Here is a 17,083-nt window from a genome sequence, read left to right as displayed (position 1 = left end):
TTTACTAATCTCTTCTTTGTAGAATAATAGTGAAGACATCAAAACTATGAAATAACACATATGGAATTATGTAGTAACCAAAAAAGTGTAAAACAAATCCAGATATATTTTATATTTGAGATTCTTCAAATAGCCACCCTTTGCCTTGATGACAGCTTTGCACACTCTTGGCATTCTCTCAACCAGCTTCATGAGGTAGTCACCTGGAATGCATTTCAATTAACAGGTGTGTCTTGTTAAAAGTTAATTTGTGGAATTTCTTTCCATCTTACTGTGTTTACTGTATACAGAATATAGCCCTATTTAGTGACCAAGTCCATATTATGGCAAGAACAGCTCAAATAAGCAAAGAGAAATGACAGTCCATCATTACTTTAAGACATGAAGGTCAGTCAATGTGGAAAATGACAAGAACTTTTAAAGTTTCTTCAAGTGATGTTGCAAAAACCATCAAGCTATATGATGAAACTGGCTCTCATGAGGACCGCCACAGGAAAGGAAGACCCAGAGTTACCTCTGCTATGATGAAACTGGCTCTCATGAGGACCGCCACAGGAAAGGAAGACCCAGAGTTACCTCTGCTGCAGAGGGTAAGTTTCATTAGAGTTCCATCTGCTGCAGAGGATAAGTTCATCAGAGTTAACTGGCTCTCATGAAGACCGCCACAGGAAAGGAAGACACAGAGTTACCTCTGCTGCAGAGGGTAAGTTCATCAGAGTTAACTGGCTCTCATGAAGACCGCCACAGGAAAGGAAGACACAGAGTTACCTCTGCTGCAGAGGGTAAGTTTCATTAGAGTTCCCTCTGCTGCAGAGGATACGTTTCATTAGAGTTCCCTCTGCTGCAGAGGGTAAGTTTCATTAGAGTTCCCTCTGCTGCAGAGGGTAAGTTTCATTAGAGTTCCCTCTGCTGCAGAGGGTAAGTTTCATTAGAGTTCCCTCTGCTGCAGAGGGTAAGTTTCATTAGAGTTCCCTCTGCTGCAGAGGGTAAGTTTCATTAGAGTTCCCTCTGCTGCAGAGGGTAAGTTTCATTAGAGTTCCCTCTGCTGCAGAGGGTAAGTTTCATTAGAGTTCCCTCTGCTGCAGAGGGTAAGTTTCATCAGCACCTCAGATTGCAGACCAAATAAATGCTTCACAGAGTTCAAGTAACAGACACATCTCAACATCAACTGTTGAGAGGAGACTGTTTGAATCAGGCCTTCATGGTCGAATTGCTGCAAAGAAACCACTGCTAAAGGACACCAACTAGAAGAAGAGACTTGATTGAGCCAAACAACACAAGCAATGGACATTAGACCAATGGAAATCTGTCCTTTGTTCGCATGAGTCCAAATTTGAGAATTTTGGTTCAATCCGCCAAGTTTTTTTGAGATGCAGGGTAGGTGAACGGATGACCTCCGTATGTGTATTTCCCACTGTGAAGCATGGAGGAGGAGGTGGGAGGGTGCTTTGCTGGTGACCCTGCCTGTGATTTATTTAGAATTCAAGGCACACTTAACCAGCATGGCTACCACAGCATTCTGCAGTGATACGCCATCCCATCTGGTTTGGGCTTAGTGGGACTATCATTTGTTTTTCAACAGGATAATGACCCAACACACCTCCAGGCTGTGTAAGGGCTATTTGACCAGAAGGAGAGTGATGGAGTGCTGCATCAGATGACCTGGCCTCCACAATCACCCGACCTCAACCCAATTGAGATGGTTTGGGATGAGTTGGACTGCAGAGTGAAGGAAAAGCCACCAACAAGTGCTCAGCAAATGTGGGAACTCCTTCAAGACTGTTGGAAAAGCATTCCAGGAGAAGCTGGTTGAGAGAAGGCCGAGAGTGTGCAAAGCTGTCATCAAGGCAAAGGGGTGGCTACTTTAAATAATCTCTAAAATATGTTAATTTGTTTAACATCATGTTGTTGGTTACAACAGGATGCCATATGTGTTATTTCATAGTTTTCATAGTCTTCACTACTACAATGTAGAAAATAGTCAAACTAAAGAAAAACCCTTGAATGAGTACGTGTGTCCAAACTTTTGACTGGTACTGTATGTGTGTGTGTGTGTGTGTGTGTGTGTGTGTGTGTGTGTGTGTGTGTGTGTGTGTGTGTGTGTGTGTGTGTGTGTGTGTGTGTGTGTGTGTAAAGTATGTATGCGTGTGTATGTGTGTGTCTTCTCATATGTCTGTGCATGCCTGCGTTGCGGGAACGTGCCGCACACCCACCACGCTGATATTGAAGGCGTAGAGCAGGTCAAAGGGCAGGGCGGCGATCAGGTCAACAAACAGCCAGGAGGTGGCGTAGTGTACAAAGATAGAGCGGGCTTCATAAACCACCTGACCCGTCGTACTCACATAGGTGGTGCGGAAGTTCAGTGCAATGTCTGTCACAGAAAACACATGGTGAGATAGAATAGGACAAAGGGGACATTTGATTGGACCAGCCAACACGTAGAGCACCAATAAAAACACAACAGAGGACACACAGACAGCAGTTAAAAAGGATCGCTCCTAGGTGGGATCATTCAACCATCATTCAATCCTCATTCAACCCAGCAAGCAACATTTGGCATGGGACGTCCTAATGACGTTGTTCCTGGTCATAAATCGGTTGTAGAGATGTCAGATTACAACCAGGTTAAGACAGTTATTTTCATGTCAACATCAATATGTCTGGGAAGGAGGGCTCATAATAATGTCTGGAACGGAGCCAATGGAATGGAGTCAACCAAATCAAAGACGTGGTTTCCATGTGGTTGATTCCATTCCATCGACTCCGTTCCAGACATTATTATGAGCCCTCCTTCCCTCAGCCTCCACTGTTGAAAACATCATTTACAGTTTTTTTTCTGGTAATTCCCAAAATCCACAGCTTTCCATAAATCCTGGCTGGAAGACTCCTCGACGCGGAAAGGAATAAGCAGGAAATCTGGAATCCTTCAACCCAGACTTCTGGAAAGATCTGGGAATTTGGGGAAAGTTTGCTGAATTTTTCAACTCGAAACGGGACATCAAAAACAACGGAAACAATCAGTATACAACAAACCATGACGTGACATTGCAACCAGTTGTGCCTGCTGGGTAACAGAGGAAGCTTTTTGTTATTGATCTTAGTTATTAGAACCATAATCCCTCACAGTAAACAGTCTGGAAACAAGAGGTGGAAATGTAATCAGTCTGTTTAATAAAATACAGAAGTGCTCATTGATCTCCTCAAACGATTGGCTGGATGTTAATTAGATGAGGAAGTGCCTTGGATGTTAATGGGATGTGGATTAATATTGGCTGTTATGATGATCGCGAAGTGAATGATGCAATTATTTATTAAATCAATGGGTGTGTGAGCGACTGAGGGGTTGAACCCATGTCTCCAGGGCCACAAGAGTGTGTTAGCCTGCCCAGAATGTTACCCCGGTTGTAATCTGAATGTTAAATCCTAGGCATTATCTCTGGGAGCTAACGGAAGTCTTCAGCTTAATCATCGCTCCGTTATAGGAGGGGTAACATTCTGGGGTGTGGGAGGGGTAACATTCTGGGGTGTGGGAGGGGTAACATTCTGGGGTGTGGGAGGAGTAACATTCTGGGGTGTGGGAGGGGTAACATTCTGGGGTGTGGGAGGGGTAACATTCTGGGGTGTGGGAGGGGTAACATTCTGGGGTGTGGGAGGGGTAACATTCTGGGGTGTGAAGGGGTAAAATTCTGGGGTGTGGGAGGGGTAACATTCTGGTGTGTGGGAGGGTTAACATTCTGGGGTGTGGGAGGGGTAACATTCTGGGTTGTGGGTGGGATAACATTCTGTGGTGTGGGAGGGGTAACATACTGGGGGGTGGAGTAACATACTGGGGTAGGGTGAGGGTGGGGTAACATACTGGGGTAGGGTGAGGGTGGGGTAACATACTGGGGGGGTGGGGTAACATACTGGGGGGTGAGGGTGGGGTAACGTTCTGGGGTGGGGGTGAGGGTGGGGTAACATACTGGGGTAGGGTGAGGGTGAGGTAACATACTGGGGTAGGGTGAGGGTGGGGTAACATACTGGGGGGGGGGGTGGGGTAACATACTGGGGGGGTGAGGGTGGGGTAACGTTCTGGGGTGGGGGTGTGGGTGGGGTAACATTCTGGGGGGGTGGGGTAACATACTGGGGGGGTGAGGGTGGGGTAACATTCTGGGTAGGGTGAGGGTGGGGTAACATTCTGGGGTAGGGTGAGGGTGGGGTAACGTTCTGGGGTAGGGGTGAGGGAGGGTAACGTTCTGGGGGGGTAAAATACTGGGTAGGGTGAGGGTGGGGTAACATACTGGGGGGTGGGGTAACATACTGGGGTAGGGTGAGGGTGGGGTAACATACTGGGGGGTGGAGTAACATACTGGGGTAGGGTGAGGGTGGGGAAAACATACTGGGGTAGGGTGAGGGCGGGGTAACATTCTGGGGTAGGGGTGAGGGTGGGGTAACATAATGGGGGGGTGAGGGTGGGGTAACGTTCTGGAGTAGGGGTGAGGGTGGGGTAACATACTGGGGGGGTGAGGGTGGGGTGACGTTCTGGGGTGGGGGTGGGGTAACATACTGGGGGGGGGGGTAACATACTGGGGTAGGGTGAGTGTGGGGTAACATTCTGGGGTAGGGTGAGGGTGGGGTAACGTTCTTGGGTGGGGGTGAGGGAGGGTAACGTTCTGGGGTGGGGGTGAGGGAGGGTAACGTTCTGGGGTGGGGGTGAGGGAGGGTAACGTTCTGGGGTGGGGGAGGGTTTTTTCACTCTTACCAATGATGAACAGAATCTCCACCAAGATGTCGCTGTAACTGGGGGGGTTGCGAGCCCCGGAGCCGCCCCCCTCGTCCCGCCCCTCCACCACGGTGAAGCAAACGTTATAGGGCACGGTGATGGCCACATAGAAAGTGGCCAGGAGGATCAGCCAATCCCAGCCCGCCTTGAAGGTCCCATAGTGTAGCAGGATGAAGCGAGACTTTGGGGTGGCAGCCACCTTGTACTCAGGGATGGGGTTGGTGGTCGCCCCAAACATACTCTGGAGAAAATAATGACACATCATAACAACACGAAGGCAAACACCAAGACATTATAATAGAGGTAAATAAAAATGATACACTGAATGAATAAAGTCCATGTGGGATCTTGAGACAGATACAGAAAGAACCGGTATAGGATGGAAGGATCTGGAGAAGACGGCCAAGAACAGAAAGAACCGGTATAGAATGGAAGGATCTGGAGAAGACGGCCAAGAACAGAAAGAACCGGTATAGGATGGAAGGATCTGGAGAAGACGGCCAAGAACAGAAAGAACCGGTATAGGATGGAAGGATCTGGAGAAGACGGCCAAGAACAGAGTGAGATGGACAGAAGCCCTGATGACCTCTGCTCCCAACGGAGGGATGGGCCTATGTAATTAAGTAAGTCCATGACTGAAGGGTTTATCCTTACGAACAAGACTGATCCCAGAGCCCTTGATGCCGTCTTAGTCACCCAACGGCCAGATAATGACCATAGGAGTTAGATATACAGCACAAACAGATCTTGAACCACGGCTACTAACAAAAGGGTTATTATGATCCCATTCAACCTCTCTTTCGTATCGTCTGAGATCCCCAAAGACTGGAAAGTTGCCGCGGTCATCCCCCTCTTCAAAGGGGGTGACACTCTAGACCCAAACTGCTACAGACCTATATCTATCCCAGAATGTTACTGGAAAGCTGCCGCGGTCATCCCCCTCTTCAAAGGGGGTGACACTCTAGACCCAAACTGCTACAGACCTATATCTATCCCAGAATGTTACTGGAAAGCTGCCGCGGTCATCCCCCTCTTCAAAGGGGGTGACACTCTAGACCCAAACTGCTACAGACCTATATCTATCCTACCCTATATCTATCTTTCTAAGGTCTTCAAAAGCCAAGTTAACAAACAGATTACAGACCATTTAGAATCCCACCGTACCTTCTCTGCTATGCAATCGGGTTTCAGAGCTGGTCATGGGTGCACCTCAGCCATGCTCAAGGTCCTAAACGATATCTTAACCGCCATCGATAAGAGACCTTACTGTGCAGCCGTATTCATCGACCTGGCCAAGGCTTTCGACTCTGTCAATCACCACATTCTTACTGGCAGACATGACAGCCTTGGTTTCTCAAATGATTGCCTCGCCTGGTTTACCAACTACTTCTCTGATAGAATTCAGTGTGTCAAATCGGAGCGCCTGATGTCCGGACCTCTGGCAGTCTCTATGGGGGTGCCACAGGGTTCAATTCTCGGGCCGAATCTCTTCTCTGTATACATCAATAATGTTGCTCTTGCTGCTGGTGATTCTCTGATCCACCTCTACGCAGACGACACCATTCTGTATACTTCTGGCCCCTCTTTGGACACTGTGTTAACTAACCTCCAGACAAGCTTCAATGCCATACAACTCTCCTTCCGTGGCCTCCAATTGCTCTTAAATGCAAGTAAAACTAAATGCAACTAAATGATATTCAATCGATCACTGCCCGCACCTGCCCGCCCGTCCAGCATTAAAGTAAATTGTGCTGATTTACTGGCACATTGAACCATATGGGGCACCGTAGTTTAAGAACTCTGTGGGTAGTGCTAAAAACAATGACGTCATTGTCTGAATTCCTACATCTTTATGCACCTTCGCCATTGAAATGTTGAGGAAGTGATTACCCATAGGAGTGGTGGTTTGATGTTTACAGGTGCTTATATGGGCTGTATTGGAGAATATAAGAGTGTTGATAGGATGAGATATGGGCTGTATTGGACAATATAAGAGTGTTGATAGGGTGAGATATGGGCTGTATTGGTCAATATAAGTGTTGACAGGATGAGATATGGGCTGTATTGGTCAATATAAGAGTGATGATAGGATGAGATATGGGCTGTATTGGAAAAAATAAGAGTGTTGATAGGGTGAGATATGGGCTGTATTGGACAATATAAAAGTGATGATAGGATGAGATATGGGCTGTATTGGACAATATAAGAGTGATGATAGGATGAGATATGGGCTGTATTGGACAATATAAGAGTGTTGATAGGTTGAGATATGGGCTGTATTGGACAATATAAGAGTGATGATAGGATGACGTGAGATGTATTGGACAATATAAGAGTGATGATAGGTTGAGATATGGGCTGTATTGGACAATATAAGAGTGATGATAGGTTGAGATATGGGCTGTATTGGACAATATAAGAGTGATGATAGGATGACGTGAGATGTATTGGACAAACATGTTGCTAACTGGGTGATATGGGGACGTGTCTTGCGACGCAGAGCTCTAACAGACCCCCCATAATGCATCGCTCTTTACAGCTCTATATAATTCCAGTAGCTAACTGCATAGATGTTTTCTGTAACTGTCCCTCCATGTGTTACAGTGTACTCACGTTGTTGATCTTGAGCTTGCTCTTGTCCTGTTTCTGCAAGTGGCCAGACAACTGGTAGAGTACGGCTCGACTACGCCGGCGGTTGTGGTCAAAGCCTGGGGGGCGGGTGATCTGGTGCACCTCCAGACCTGTCTCCTCGTCTGGGGACCGGCAGGCCGAGGGGTGGGGGTGGAGGGAGAGACAAGGCCGAGGGGTGGGGGTGGAGGGAGACAAGATCCTTTTGATGTACTGTAATTAGCTTATTCATTGTTCATCAGGTAACTGTCAATCCCTCTCCCTCCAACCCCTCTCTCCCATTTTCCCTTCATCTGAGCCTCCCTCCCTCACCCCCTCCCTCCCTCCCTCACCAGTGTCTGAGTCTTGTCCATGGTCCCCCTGGTCCTGCTGGGTCTTCCTGGTCTCTGTGATGTCCTTGTGGGAGACCAGGAACAGCACCACCTCTCCCTTCTCATTCTTGATGGGCACTATGTCCAGCAGACACCAGAACTGCTCTCCTGAGATACAGACAGACACACAGACAACCAGGTCAGAGAGGAGTAAAACATATAGTCTCTGTCTCAACGGCCTTGATCATCTGTCCTCTCCTTCATCTGCAATTATCTGAAACAACTGAGCAAGTGAAAACTAGACTAATGACTATGATGAAGGGGAAGAGATGCATTTGAGAAAGAGCCATAGAAACCCCTTGAGGGACCTGTGAAGAAAGTCTTACCAGACCACGGACTAATCTCTGTCAACTAGAACCAAGATGGTTCCCTTCCTTACCCCCCTTCTTGTACAGGATGCACTCAGTCTTAAATTCCTGCCGCTCGTCTAGGGCCTTTTGGATCTGAGTGGTTAGGCTCTCGCTGGTGTCCGAGCCGTACAGGAAGTGACACCTGCAGCTCTTTTGCATCAGCTCACCGCGGGCGAAGCCGGTCAGCTCGCAGAAGCCGTCTGAGCAGTAGACGATGGGGTAGAGCGACTGCACCTGGGCGTTACCCAGGACAAAGTTACTGTCTGAGAGAGAGAGAGAGAGAGAGAGAGAGAGAGAGAGAGAGAGAGCGAAAGAAAGACAGACGGGATGAGTTTCAAATGCTATTTGGGATAAAGAACATCAAAGAGACCTCCTTTGAACTTTGTATAAAAGTTTAATCATATTTTTCTCTGGATTACTTGCAAGACTTTGTGAGTCTTTGTGATGGTAAGGGCGATGAGGCTGTGTTTTTGCCCCAAGCCGGGTCTCTGGCTGAGTATGGGAACGAAAGAGCAAACCTAACAAATCACATAGCTTGGCTTAAATTAAGGGCATCAGGGGCCAAAGGCAACAAACAGAACTGTGTTAGTTCATGCATGAATGAAGTCAAGACATCAATTACATATAAATGCAGTTCCTGTTTGAGTCAAGGGTGGTAGGGGGATTTGAGTGGTGCTGCCTGGCGCTTGACGGAGATACGGCCTCTTGAATATTTCTATGGGTAATTTAGTTGTTTGATTAGTAGGCTTTAGGGGCTCTACAGGAGAACAATTCACTCTGCAGGAGATGTTGAGTCCTTTACAGAAATAGGATCTGTAGGACTGGGGCACTCACTGTGAAGAATGTGTATAATATAGAGAGGGAGGGAGGGAGGGAGGGAGGGAGGGAGGGAGGGAGGGAGGGAGGGAGGGAGGGAGAGAGGGAGAGAAAGAAATGGCCAAAAATGTAATGCTTTTAATCTCTGATGGGGATAAAAACAATGACTACCCCACCTCAGCTACAATGAAAAGAGGTGATCCTAGTAATATCTAAAGTTGCTGCACAGCTGTGGTTCCCATCTGATCTCATCCATACTCAATGACTACCCCACCTTAGTAACCATGACAACATGTGATCCTAGTAATGTCCACACTCAATGAGATGGACAGGACGCTACAAGATAATCTGCTATAATCCATTCCTATCTCTGCACATGAATGGATTATCACAGATTATTTCTGTGGTATCCATCTCATTTGCCTTGGACTTGAACACCAAGACCTAGAGATCTGTCATCTCCAGGAGCCACCAACAGTAAGGTATCACAGGAAGAGAGGAGAGGAAGAGGCTGTGCTGTGCTTATAGACAGCCATTCAGAAGCCCTGGTACACTGAGGCACGTGGCTCCTGATTTGAAGTCAATGGAAGAGATTATTATGCTTGATATTACAATGCTGCCTCATCCAGAAGTTGGAAGCACGAGAGCGAGAGAGGGAGATGACATAAAGAATATATAGATGTCCTGGATGGCAGGGAGCTCAGCCCCAGTGATGTACTGGGCTGTCCACACCAACCTCTGTAGTGCTTTGCGGTGCATTTGCCATACCAAGCGGTGATGCAGCCAATCAAGATGCTCTCGGTGGTGCAGCTGTATAACTTTTTGGAGGATCCGAGGGCCCATGCCAAATGTTTTCATGCTCCTGAGGGGGAAGAGGAGCTGTCGTGCCCTCTTCACGACTGTGTGGGTGTGAGTGGACCATGTTACGTCCTTAGTGATGTAGACGCCAAGGAACTTGAAGCTCTCGACCCGCTCCAGCTTTTGTCAATGTGGATGGGGGCGTGCTCTCCCCTCTTTCTCTTGTAGTCTACGATCAGCTCCTTGGTCTTACAGATGTTGAGGGACAGATTGTTGTCCTAGCACCACACTGACAGGTCTCTGAGTCTCTCTGTCTTACTCTCTCTACCTCTCTTATTCTGTTTTAGCTCTCTGAGACACACACACACACACAGCCTCCCGGCCGCACATGTGAGGAACAGCAAGTACAACGTCAACCCTTCCGCAGCATGTGCAGTGTTGTGGAAAGCTGTCTCAGTGCTGCCATTACACTGGGCTTGGTAACCATCCTGAGACTGTCTCAGTGCTGCCATTACACTGGGCTTTGTAACCATCCTGAGACTGTCTCAGTGCTGCCATTACACTGGGCTTTGTAACCGTCCTGAGACTGTCTCAGTGCTGCCATTACACTGGGCTTTGTACTGTCTCAGTGCTGCCATTACACTGGGCTTTGTAACCATCCTGAGACTGTCTCAGTGCTGCCATTACACTGGGCTTGGTAACCATCCTGAGACTGTCTCAGTGCTGCCATTACACTGGGCTTTGTAACCATCCTGAGACTGTCTCAGTGCTGCCATTACACTGGGCTTTGTAACCATCCTGAGACACTGGGCTTTGTAACCGTCCTGAGACTGTCTCAGTGCTGCCATTACACTGGGCTTTGTAACCGTCCTGAGACTGTCTCAGTGCTTCCATTACACTGGGCTTTGTAACCGTCCTGAGACTGTCTCAGTGCTGCCATTACACTGGGCTTTGTAACCTGGGCTTTGTAACCATCCTGAGACTGTCTCAGTGCTGCCATTACACTGGGCTTTGTAACCATCCTGAGACTGTCTCAGTGCTGCCATTACACTGGGCTTTGTAACCGTCCTGAGACTGTCTCAGTGCTGCCATTACACTGGGCTTTGTAACCGTCCTGAGACTGTCTCAGTGCTGCCATTACACTGGGCTTTGTAACCGTCCTGACTGTCTCAGTGCTGCCATTACACTGGGCTTTGTAACCGTCCTGAGACTGTCTCAGTGCTGCCATTACACTGGGCTTTGTAACCGTCCTGAGACTGTCTCAGTGCTGCCATTACACTGGGCTTTGTAACCGTCCTGAGACTGTCTCAGTGCTGCCATTACACTGGGCTTTGTAACCGTCCTGAGACTGTCTCAGTGCTGCCATTACACTGGGCTTGGTAACCATCCTGAGACTGTCTCAGTGCTGCCATTACACTGGGCTTTGGGCTTGGTAACCATCCTGAGACTGTCTCAACCTGGGCTTTGTATCCTGAGACTGTCTCAGTGCTGCCATTACACTGGGCTTTGTAACCGTCCTGAGACTGTCTCAGTGCTGCCATTACACTGGGCTTTGAAACCATCCTGAGACTGTCTCAGTGCTGCCATTACACTGGGCTTTGTAACCGTCCTGAGACTGTCTCAGTGCTGCCATTACACTGGGCTTGGTAACCATCCTGAGACTGTCTCAGTGCTGCCATTACACTGGGCTTTGAAACCATCCTGAGACTGTCTCAGTGCTGCCATTACACTGGGCTTTGTAACCATCCTGAGACTGTCTCAGTGCTGCCATTACACTGGGCTTTGTAACCATCCTGAGACTGTCTCAGTGCTGCCATTACACTGGGCTTTGTAACCATCCTGAGACTGTCTCAGTGCTGCCATTACACTGGGCTTTGAAACCATCCTGAGACTGTCTCAGTGCTGCCATTACACTGGGCTTTGTAACCGTCCTGAGACTGTCTCAGTGCTGCCATTACACTGGGCTTTGTAACCATCCTGAGACTGTCTCAGTGCTGCCATTACACTGGGCTTTGTAACCGTCCTGAGACTGTCTCAGTGCTGCCATTACACTGGGCTTTGTAACCGTCCTGAGACTGTCTCAGTGCTGCCATTACACTGGGCTTTGTAACCGTCCTGAGACTGTCTCAGTGCTGCCATTACACTGGGCTTTAAAACCATCCTGAGACTGTCTCAGTGCTGCCATTACACTGGGCTTTGTAACCATCCTGAGACTGTCTCAGTGCTGCCATTACACTGGGCTTTGAAACCATCCTGAGACTGTCTCAGTGCTGCCATTACACTGGGCTTTGTAACCATTCTGAGACTGTCTCAGTGCTGCCATTACACTGGGCTTTGTAACCGTCCTGAGACTGTCTCAGTGCTGCCATTACACTGGGCTTTGTAACCGTCCTGAGACTGTCTCAGTGCTGCCATTACACTGGGCTTTGAAACCATCCTGAGACTGTCTCAGTGCTGCCATTACACTGGGCTTTGTAACCGTCCTGAGACTGTCTCAGTGCTGCCATTACACTGGGCTTTGAAACCATCCTGAGACTGTCTCAGTGCTGCCATTACACTGGGCTTTGTAACCATCCTGAGACTGTCTCAGTGCTGCCATTACACTGGGCTTTGTAACCGTCCTGAGACTGTCTCAGTGCTGCCATTACACTGGGCTTTGTAACCATCCTGAGACTGTCTCAGTGCTGCCATTACACTGGGCTTTGTAACCATCCTGAGACTGTCTCAGTGCCATTACACTGGGCTTTGTAACCGTCCTGAGACTGTCTCAGTGCTGCCATTACACTGGGCTTTTAAACCATCCTGAGACTGTCATTTTATGTCAACACCTACCTACCTACACCACCCCCTCACCTGTCACACACTAATCACCCATAGACCAAAGGCCACACTTTGACACAAAGGAGTTATGGGAAATCAATCTTTCAATCTCAGTGTTAGGCTGCAATATGGAGTTGATGGTGATGTTACCATGCAGTCATATAAGAGACTGCAAGGGAGGGGTACACACACACACACACACACACACACACACACACACACACACACACACACACACACACACACACACACACACACACACACACACACACACACACACACACCCTGTAATATTATGGAGTTTGAAAGCCATGGGGAAATCCAGTACACGCGACTTTGCTAATTAATTTACTGCAGTGGACTAAACCAGGGTCACAAAGAGTGCTTCTTGGTCGTCTTAAACTAATCTACTTTGTAACAAAAGTATCCACCTCACACACATGGTTATGGGTTTAACAACAGTATCCACCTCACACACATGGTTATGGGTTTAACAACAGTATCCACCTCACACACATGGTTATGGGTTTAACAACAGTATCCACCTCACACACATGGTTATGGGCTTAACAACAGTATCCCTCACACACATGGTTATGGGTTTAACAACAGTATCCACCTCACACACATGGTTATGGGTTTAACAACAGTATGTATCCACCTCACACACATGGTTATGGGTTTAACAACAGTATGTATCCACCTCACACACATGGTTATGGGCTTAACAACAGTATCCCTCACACACATGGTTATGGGTTTAACAACAGTATCCACCTCACACACATGGTTATGGGTTTAACAACAGTATCCACCTCACACACATGGTTATGGGTTTAACAACAGTATCCACCTCACACACATGGTTATGGGCTTAACAACAGTATCCCTCACACACATGGTTATGGGTTTAACAACAGTATGTATCCACCTCACACACATGGTTATGGGTTTAACAACAGTATCCACCTCACACACATGGTTATGGGCTTAACAACAGTATCCACCTCACACACATGGTTATGGGTTTAACAACAGTATCCCTCACACACATGGTTATGGGTTTAACAACAGTATCCCTCACACACATGGTTATGGGTTTAACAACAGTATAACAAATGGGCTTAGAAGACACCTGTATCATGTCAGATATAGAGTTGAAATGTCTTACATTTTGAGTTTGTATCCCAATATTACACTTTATATACATCACACAACACTGAAATATAACAAACCGTTTAACACAAAAACACCGTATTTTAGGTGTTTAAAAAAACGAAAATGTATTGATTAATTATAAAAATGATGAATAATATTCCACCCATGAGGCCACTAGAAGGCGATTTGGTCATCTGACTGCAAGACAGGGCTACCTGGGAGACTGCAAGACAGGGCTACCTGGGAGACTGCAAGACAGGGCTACCTGGGAGACTGCAAGACAGGGCTACCTGGGAGACTGCAAGACAGGGCTACCTGGGAGACTGCAAGACAGGGCTACCTGGGAGACTGCAAGACAGGGCTACCTGGGAGACTGCAAGACAGGGCTACCTGGGAGACTGCATCTGTCTTAATGTATGTTGGAGTTCATTTAGCCTATATGCACATCCCAGGTAATCTATCTTCAATTCACCCCGTTCAGCTAGTCATCTATCTGATTAGTTTTGGTAAGACATTTATATGAGGATTAAGAGGAGCATGCCTCCTGGGATGTAATACATGGCCCTGTAAAACTACAGTCATGTCAAAGGAACATCGAAAAACGTCTAACTATGTTACTCATATAACTATGAGAACTCATGTAACTCATGTAACTATGAGAGCCCTGTCCTAGATAAACATCAACGCATCAGGACACCTCAGGTCCTTGAGACACGTTCTTATAATATAATGCTACATAAGGGTTGCATATTCTTATTTTATTTTTTATTTTTTTACAATAAAATGTGTTTGAAAACATTTCCTAGACTTGACGCGCATAGCGTTGTGTGGGTATGCGCGTCACCTGGCAGAAAGGCGCAAGTGGAGTGGTTACTTACGGGTCCCATCAAACCGGTTTGCAATTGTGTCTAGGAAGGTGTTTTGTGGCGCCAGACGACCCCTCGTCGCTGGCGTTCTAGACCGTTGAGACCCTCTCCGGTCTCGGCGATTCGAGGCATCGGTCTCCGCTGCGACGAAACCGGGCAAAAATCTGGAAGCCCCGGGCGCGCCTCCGAGCCCCTGTAGGAGCGCGCCGATCCGAGATCCTCGGGGCTCCACTTTTAGACCGCGGGGTTGACCACTCAAATGGTCACAAACAAAGAGAAGAAGGAAAGTAATATCCGATTGTTGTGGGTGGTTGCCAGATGATGAATGGTAGGCAGTGTTTGACTACATTTGTGAACTAGAACACACGAGGAATGTTAACGGCTGCAACGTGCGCATCACTGCATAAGTGCTGCTGCGCTCTGCTCCTCAATGTTACATACCTAGCCTAGGTAGGCTTCTCTCTCTCTCGCTCTCGTTCTCTCTCTCTCTCTCTCTCTCTCTCTCTCCTCTTATATCATGTACTCTCTCTCTCTTTCTCTCTCTCTCTCGCTCTCTCTCTCTCTCTCTCTCCTCTTATATCATGTACTCTTTCTCTCTCTTCAGACACACAGGCAGGTATGAGGATAAGACCAATGGGTAATGTCCTGTCCGGTAGCCTGTGTGTCTGAAGAGAGAGAAAGGAGGATAAGACCAATGGGTAATGTCCTGTCCGGTAGCCTGTGTGTCTGAAGAGAGAGAAAGGAGGATAAGACCAATGGGTAATGTCCTGTCCGGTAGCCTGTGTGTCTGAAGAGAGAGAAAGGAGGATAAGACCAATGGGTAATGTCCTGTCCGGTAGCCTGTGTGTCTGAAGAGAGAGAAAGGAGGATAAGACCAATGGGTAATGTCCTGTCCGGTAGCCTGTGTGTCTGAAGAGAGAGAAAGGAGGATAAGACCAATGGGTAATGTCCTGTCCGGTAGCCTGTGTGTCTGAAGAGAGAGAAAGGAGGATAAGACCAATGGGTAATGTCCTGTCCGGTAGCCTGTGTGTCTGAAGAGAGAGAAAGGAGGATAAGACCAATGGGTAATGTCCTGTCCGGTAGCCTGTGTGTCTGAAGAGAGAGAAAGGAGGATAAGACCAATGGGTAATGTCCTGTCCGGTAGCCTGTGTGTCTGAAGAGAGAGAAAGGAGGATAAGACCAATGGGTAATGTCCTGTCCGGTAGCCTGTGTGTCTGAAGAGAGAGAAAGGAGGATAAGACCAATGGGTAATGTCCTGTCCGGTAGCCTGTGTGTCTGAAGAGAGAGAAAGGAGGATAAGACCAATGGGTAATGTCCTGTCCGGTAGCCTGTGTGTCTGAAGAGAGAGAAAGGAGGATAAGACCAATGGGTAATGTCCTGTCCGGTAGCCTGTGTGTCTGAAGAGAGAGAAAGGAGGATAAGACCAATGGGTAATGTCCTGTCCGGTAGCCTGTGTGTCTGAAGAGAGAGAAAGGAGGATAAGACCAATGGGTAATGTCCTGTCCGGTAGCCTGTGTGTCTGAAGAGAGAGAAAGGAGGATAAGACCAATGGGTAATGTCCTGTCCGGTAGCCTGTGTGTCTGAAGAGAGAGAAAGGAGGATAAGACCAATGGGTAATGTCCTGTCCGGTAGCCTGTGTGTCTGAAGAGAGAGAAAGGAGGATAAGACCAATGGGTAATGTCCTGTCCGGTAGCCTGTGTGTCTGAAGAGAGAGAAAGGAGGATAAGACCAATGGGTAATGCAGTTCTCCATCAAAACATATGTGACTTTGGAGAAAGTTTCATTTACATTTTCACATTTAGTTGTTTCTCTTTCAAAAGCAAATTACAGTCAATTCATGTACAATCATATACAATGAAAGGCTATGAAGGCTTATCCGATTGTTTTTCCATGAGCATAAATAATTTCTAGACAACTGAACGTTCATAACCCTGTGTCACTGTGTCTGCATTTCTGTCATCTTATTATTCTTTAGATGGAGTGGAGCGCCCTCTAGTGACTGTTGTTTGAAAGACCGTAGATCTCGATGGCGCTTTATCAAGCACTGGCTCTATTTACAGCTACATAGAGCCCAGATCGAGTCTATGTTCTGTGTATTTCCTGATAGAATGAGTTGTGCCAAAAGCTTGTATAAAGCGGAAGGGTTCAATATCCCGCTTCATGTATGGCTCTCAAAAAGGTTATATATAGAACTGCAAAGAGCCCTTATTTTTGTTGCAGTGTACTGTATTTGTTACACTTTACTTATATCAGATCATGCTATTGAATAGTAGCATGTTTAAAATATATATTTTGTAGATAATTTGTTATAAAATAAATCTAAGACTGTGTCTGTCTGACTGTGTCTGCTACTGGAGGTGTCGACAACTGATGGGGAATAAGGAGAAGGGTAAGTCTGCCATCTAGTGGTGAAGATAAACCATACATGGATGATTAAACTAGCTGTCGAAGAAAACTATAAATGGATGATTCAACTAGCGGCAGAATAAAACTGTAAATGGGCAGCATAGTCAA

General features: G+C 47.2%; 1 protein-coding gene across 1 annotated transcript in view; it reads right to left on the bottom strand.

Annotated features, from left to right (window-relative positions):
• The window catches only part of LOC139402699 (voltage-gated delayed rectifier potassium channel KCNH8-like), a 31,818-nt gene extending 16,929 nt beyond the window's left edge, over window positions 1–14,889 (bottom strand). Inside the window, exons 1-6 of the mRNA XM_071146598.1 lie at window positions 14,582–14,889; window positions 8,141–8,374; window positions 7,723–7,869; window positions 7,376–7,515; window positions 4,742–5,003; window positions 2,214–2,371 (exon numbers count right to left, since the gene is read on the bottom strand). Of these exons, the coding sequence (XP_071002699.1) occupies window positions 2,214–2,371; window positions 4,742–5,003; window positions 7,376–7,515; window positions 7,723–7,869; window positions 8,141–8,270 (837 nt within the window). The 5' untranslated portion in view covers window positions 8,271–8,374; window positions 14,582–14,889. The remainder of the gene's footprint in view (window positions 1–2,213; window positions 2,372–4,741; window positions 5,004–7,375; window positions 7,516–7,722; window positions 7,870–8,140; window positions 8,375–14,581) is intronic.
• Between the last annotated feature and the right edge of the window lie 2,194 nt (window positions 14,890–17,083).

The sequence above is a fragment of the Oncorhynchus clarkii genome, unplaced genomic scaffold (genome assembly GCF_045791955.1).
Source record: "Oncorhynchus clarkii lewisi isolate Uvic-CL-2024 unplaced genomic scaffold, UVic_Ocla_1.0 unplaced_contig_811_pilon_pilon, whole genome shotgun sequence".
NCBI lineage: Eukaryota > Metazoa > Chordata > Actinopteri > Salmoniformes > Salmonidae > Oncorhynchus > Oncorhynchus clarkii.
This window is presented reverse-complemented; position numbering and strand designations above follow the sequence as displayed.